The sequence below is a fragment of the Puma concolor genome, chromosome B4 (genome assembly GCF_028749965.1).
Source record: "Puma concolor isolate L17-30 chromosome B4, mPumCon1.1.hap2, whole genome shotgun sequence".
NCBI classification, from domain to species: domain Eukaryota; kingdom Metazoa; phylum Chordata; class Mammalia; order Carnivora; family Felidae; genus Puma; species Puma concolor.
Window position 1 is genome coordinate 101,137,205 of NC_141673.1, and position 6,067 is coordinate 101,143,271.

General features: G+C 50.6%; 1 protein-coding gene across 2 annotated transcripts; it reads left to right on the plus strand.

Moving 5' to 3' along the window:
* The first annotated feature begins 1,404 nt into the window (after window positions 1-1,404).
* On the plus strand, window positions 1,405-5,245 carry RBP5 (retinol binding protein 5). 2 transcript variants are annotated; one of them, XM_086714173.1, is made up of 4 exons: window positions 1,405-1,680; window positions 1,967-2,145; window positions 4,205-4,306; window positions 4,418-4,748. In XM_086714173.1, exons 1-4 carry the CDS (start codon window positions 1,608-1,610, stop codon window positions 4,520-4,522), a joined length of 459 nt encoding a protein of 152 aa, XP_086570299.1. In that variant the 5' UTR covers window positions 1,405-1,607; the 3' UTR covers window positions 4,523-4,748. The 2 variants fall into 2 exon arrangements, with proteins under 2 accessions (XP_086570299.1, XP_025786446.1); XM_025930661.2 differs by lacking the exon at window positions 4,418-4,748 and adding an exon at window positions 4,755-5,245 and having other exon boundaries at window positions 1,406-1,680.
* Window positions 5,246-6,067: the final 822 nt, after the last annotated feature.

Here is a 6,067-nt window from a genome sequence, read left to right on the forward strand (position 1 = left end):
ACTGCGGGGGCTGGGGAGGAAGCTGGAAAACCGTAGAGGGGGTGGGAAATAAGAGGGACATTGGGAGAATCGAGAAGCTACATGCCCGGGGGAGGGAAGGGGAGACGTCAACGAAGACCTGAGCGAGGCGAGGAGGGGCACTATTCACGTCACCCCGACACCACCACCACCACCACCACCAGCAGCTCTGCATTAACCTCTTTTCACAGCCCTTTCCAACAGCAGGTTCCTGCTGCGTGCCTCCCGGGAGCCCGTGAAGCAAAACCCAGACTAAACCGGAGAGATTGTAGCATTTCAGTTTCTGGCCCCAGTATCTGAGGAAACCATGGGATGGTCAGCAGGGAAGTGGAAAGAGTTCCGGGACTGGAGGAAGAGTGTGCTGTTTGTGTACCCCCCAACACACACACACCTGTGGAAACAAGTCACCAGCAGGTGGGATTTTTTTCCATTGCCTAGGCTCTCTGCCTCCCTCTCCCTGCTTTTCCCACCTTAAACCATGATGAACCAATCCAGCTGATTCTGAAGCCAGGGAAGTTGGTAGGTCTGAGAGAGAGAGAGAGAGAGAGAGAGAAGGGGGTAGGGGGTGGAGGCGAGGTACACAATAATTTAGGCAGCCCCAGCCACGGGACTACATCTGGTAAGCATAGGCTGTCCAAAGGCTGGGAACTGGGGGGTGATGGTTCCATCAGTGACTTCAGAGGGAGAGGGAAACCCCTGGGTCCCAAGCCAAAGAGCAGAAAATTCTCCAAAATAGCTAATCAAACTCCTCCCTCACTTTCTGCTCTGGACTTTGAACCCAATACCTCGCGCTGACAACCCTCTCTGTGCTTGGGAAGAGCAAGCACTATTGGACAAAGAGTTTGGAATCCAGAGTTGGGGCCCCAACTCGGTGAAGCTGTCTGAGGGAGTTGTGGGAGGCAGCACTGGAGAATTCTCTTCACAGTGGCTCCTGGCCAGCTGACTGTCACCCCTTCTTTCCCCACCTCTTCCCCCTCATACCTTTCAGGATCCCTGACTCAATCCCAGGATCTCAGGATATTGTTAGAACTCGTCCCTGGATGAGTCTGGAAGCTCCCCCCGCCCCCACCACACAGCAGGACCGGACCTCTCCCAGGGGAGACTGCCCCCCTCAGAGCTCTGGAACAGTTCCCAAACCTGCCAGAAATGGGCTGGAAGCCAAAACTGACCTTCGAAAAGGGTCAAGTCTTGGATGACAGACAGCCCCAGATACTACCTCAGGTTCCTTCCTCAGGAAAACCGAGGTCAGGCACAAAGCTGCCAAGTTCCTACCCCTCCCTCAGGCTGCAGGCACCAGTCCCAAACTCATCATGGGGGGAGGGGGGAAAGTCTGGTAGGAGCTCTTATTGCACCAGGGCCCAGCCCTATAAAAGCCCTGGTAAGCACAGACCTTTACGCAGCCAGTGTTCGAGAGTGTTCTGTGTGTGTGTGTGTGTGTGTGTGTGTGTGTGTGTCTGTGTGTCTGTGTGTGTGTGTAGAGGCTGGCCTGGAGTCTCTCAGCCTCACCTGCCAGGCAACATCTGCTCCCTCCTCATCCTGTCTGCTATATTCTCCTGAAATTTCCATCTCCATCTTGGCCAGCCCAGACAATGCCTCCCAACCTCACCGGCTACTACCGCTTTGTCTCGCAGAAGAACATGGAACATTACCTGCAAGCCCTAAGTAATGGCCTCACCCCTCCCCCAGGCCCCATTCATTCCCCTTTTTCCCTTTCCCTTCCTTCCTCTCTATCCCACTGAGAAGGAGGAGTGCTGGGGTTAGAAGCTGTGGAAAGGCTCAGGTGGGGGCAGGTGAGCTGGGATCCGTTTCTAGCCAGGAGCACTGGTAGGAGAGTCAATCTCTAGTCTTACACCCAGCTAAAGGGAAGCTCACAGCCCCAACGTACTGCTGCAGGAGGGAAGTTCCTGGCTGGCTGGTGGGACCCCTGCTAACAGCTAGCCCCCCACAGACATCGGCATGGCCTTGCGGAAGATAGCGCTGCTGCTCAAGCCAGACAAGGAGATTGACCATCAGGGCAACCACGTGATAGTCAAGACCCTCAGCACGTTCCGCAACTACATTCTGGAATTCGATGTGGGAGTTGAGTTTGAAGAAGATCTAAGGATCGTGGATGGACGAAAATGCCAGGTACTTTTCCCGGGGGTTTGGGGGAGGGCATGTGGGAGAGCAGATAGGTGCCTCTTAACAGTCTGAGGCAAAACTAAGGGACCTCTCCCAGCCAGAGAAAGTGACCACCACAGCAGGCTGCAGAATCCCCAAGGTAACAGTCTCCGGGTGCTTCCCCCAAACCACTCTCTCCTGCCCCCTCTTATCACCAGCTAAAGGACAAAAAGAGCAGGTCACCTTCAGTCCAAAGAAGAAATATTTGCTCACCCTCTAGCCTGTGACATAGTTGGTCAATGCAGAGTCTCCTTTCCCTTAGCCTCTCTGACTCCACTCTCTTCTACTTCTTTCTGTTTCTCATGCCGTCTTTTTGGTCTTTTTTGCAGACCCTAGTTCCCCTATTAACCCCTTTATCTGGGGTTCCCCCCCAGTGTTTGGTTCTTGACTTTGTCTCTCTTGTCTGTACACAGCCATCAGCTAAATCATCTATACCCATGCATTCTGCTACCATCTGTAAACTGTCCTTAACTTGTGTTCTCCAGCCAGATCTGTCTCCCGAACTTCAGGGTGAAGCTTTCGTCTGTCGGACAATGTTTCCATCTGCACGCGCCAAGCTCAAATCCAAATTCATTATCTTCCTACCCAAACCTATTTCTGCTTTTATATTTACTGCCTTTGTTAATGGTGATAACCAGGCAGACCAGACACCTGGGAATCACAGTCAACATGTTCTGTTCCCTTACCCTTGCACCCCAACACACGCACACACACACACACACACACACACACACACACCCCACATCTAGTTGGTCAAGAAATCCTTATAAGATCTACACTGTCTGATATAGTTGCTACTAGCCATATACAGTTATTGAACACTTGAGATGTAACTAGTCCAAACCGAGGTGTGTTACAAGTATAAATACACAGTGAGTTTTTTAAGACAGTACAAAAAAAATGTAAAACATCTCAGTAATTTTTATTTTAATCACGTGCTGAAATTTTAGTGTTTGGGATATTCTAGGTTAAATAAAATATGTCATTAAAATTAATTTCACCTGTTTCTTCTTCCTTTTCTAATGTGGCTTCTAGAAATCTTGCAGTTACATATGTGACTTACATTCATGGCCCATTTTACTTCACTGAATATCACTGATCCTTCCTAGCCTTTCTTGCAATTACTACCTTTATTTAAGCCCTCACTTCTCGCCTGGTGCCCAAAATTGGCCCCCAGGCTTAATCCTCCTCTAATCTACTCTGCATGCTATAGCCACAAGGATTCATCTAAAATGTAAAAGTGACCATGAATTAAACCCTTTCAGTGACAATCCATTATGTTCCAGATGAGGTCCATGGTATACAAGGGTCTTTTCCACAAATACCCTAGTTTAGAGCCTCTTACAACTATTTGACCTTCTCTCTTACCTCTATCTGTTCCTTTCCTTGCTGGAAATGTCCCAGTATCTCCAATCTAACTAACCCCTCGCTTCCTTGAAGACTCAGCTCTTCCCCAGCGCTTGCCTGGCATCATAGACACCTGTTTCCTGGTCTATCTGATCAAGATTCTCAGCACCTTGGTTAGCAAGGCCTATTCTATAGGAGAGTTTAAGAAATGCTGATTGGAATGCCAGGCCCGCCCCACTCTAATGGGGGGGGGGTGATTCTTTACTCTCAGGGACACTTCAGCTGTCCTTGAAACTGAGAAAGAGGAGAGATTCCCTGGTGGGACTCCCAGCCAATCTCTCTTCTTTCCCAAATGACCTTCCAGGCCAGCTGGAAGTATCCCAAGGACCAAGTCTTTGTCCTTCATCACCCACCACCCAATTTTACCCCTGGTTTATCCTGCTCCATCCCTGCCCTACCCTAGTAGTCACCATAGACAAACTATGGCCTCAGTAGCCTGTAGGAGTTGGCAGTGGGGGTGGGGGGGTCATGTTGAATCAAAACCACCCTCTCACTCAGAATGAAGAGGCTGGAGCAAGACAGTATCTGCTGCAGTGTGAAGCGGGGCAGCCCAGAATGAGTTGGATGCATTTGGGGTGTTCTGCCTCCAAATCTTCCCTTATTCTTGCTTTCCCTATAGACCATAGTAACCTGGGAGGAGGAGCAGCTAGTATGTGTGCAGAAAGGGGAGGTCCCCAACCGAGGCTGGAGACACTGGCTGGAAGGAGAGAAACTGTATCTGGTAAGCTCGGTGAAGGCTGGGAGAGGGGTTTCATCCCCATATTTGGGCTAAGACACATCCCCTTGCCCAAATCAAAGCAGTCTCCTACTCCACTCCCTGCCCCCCTCCAAGGAAGGCAAGCAAGAAAGGAAAACAAAAGCACTAGGAAGAGGAGAGAGAGGAGGAAATAGAGGGGCCAGTTGGGTCCCTGGCTACAAATCAGATGAATGTCCATAAATCATGACTGGAGAGATGGAGACTTAGCCGTTTCACATTCTGTGACCCAGCTTCCTTCCTTCCTCTGGGGTGAAAAGTTGAAGGTTTGGGACAATGATACAATTCCCCATACATCAAGCACTCCGACTGCTGTATCCTGAAGGATTAAATGGGGCTCCAGGACCTCAAGAAAGGAACTCTGGCTGGCAAGAACCTTCTTTCTCTCTCCTCATTATTCCTACTGTGTCCCCAGGAACTGACTGCAAGGGATGCAGTGTGCGAGCAGGTCTTCAGGAAGGTCAAATAGCCAGAGAGGAGCTGAGGGGCCCTCCAGACTGCACCGGTCCCCAGGCTCCTCCTGGGGAGGAGGCCTTATACCCCTTCAAGCCAGATTGTTCCAGGTCAGCAGTCCCTTTTTTTGGGCCACTTACTCTCCCTCCAGGTCCCTCCTCCCTCCTCCCCATGTTAATCTATAACTTGTAGCCCCCAGGCCAAAGTCTTTTGTCACACTCCACTGCCTCACATCTGGTTCAAGGTCTGGCCTCCTGGATGAAAGAAACAGGCGAAGGGGAAAGACCCCTTGAGAACAGTGGATCTCAACTCTCTTCATTTCATTTGGTTTCTTCTTTTCCATCTAAGAAAGAACTAAGCTTTGAGCATTTGAGGACTAGTAAGAACTCTTCCTGGTGAAACTTCTGGAAAACTGAGTTGGGTTCAAGAATGTAAACAGGAACTACTGGTAGAGTTGTTGTTGTTGTTGTTGTTGTTGTTGTTGTTGTTGTCTGTTTCCTTGTCCTTATTCTCAAGAAAGCCTCATGTACTCAACAGAACCCATCCCAAGGCACAGCCTCGCCCACACAGAGTTCAACAGACCACACGTACCAATGTCTGAATGAATCCTAGCTATCTTATATTTCCATCCTACACTTTGGGGAAGAGGGATGGGACAGAGTAAGACCCTTGTTCAGTGCTGAGGGAGGCTACAAAGCTTCAGAATAGTGACCTGGCCTCCATGTCTGCTTTGGGAAGGACAGGCAGCAAGAAGGCTAGAAACCGATGGAAGATATAAGGCTAAGGGCTAGAAAGATGAGGACACAGGGGCGTGAAGGCAACAGTAGGGAGAAGACCAACACGCCTGGCTATCGGGACCCTTTGCTTGAAGGCCAGCAAGGCTGGGACAGAGGATAAGGGGGAGAAGTGAGGACAGTAAGTCCCCTCCTTTAGGGTCCTGGAATCACTACCGGGAAAACAGCCCAGAGGGCAGGGCCTGTTCAGGGTCAGGGCTAGCTCCAGCCTCTGGATACCCCCCCCCCCCCCCCCCACACACACACCCAAACCGCCAGGGGCCTTGGTCCTTTCAGAATAAAAGTCCCATGGGGCCAGAGGGCTGTATGGGGTGGGGACAGAGCCTGACTGTGTGGGAGGCAGGGCTTGTTGGAAAGTCCCTGGCTCATTAGATGATCACCGCTGCCCCTTCTTCCTGCAATGGCTAAGCCCCTACACATTCAAGACAGTCACTAGTTTTGAAACACTGATCCTACTATACACTCTGGAATGAGTTTGGGA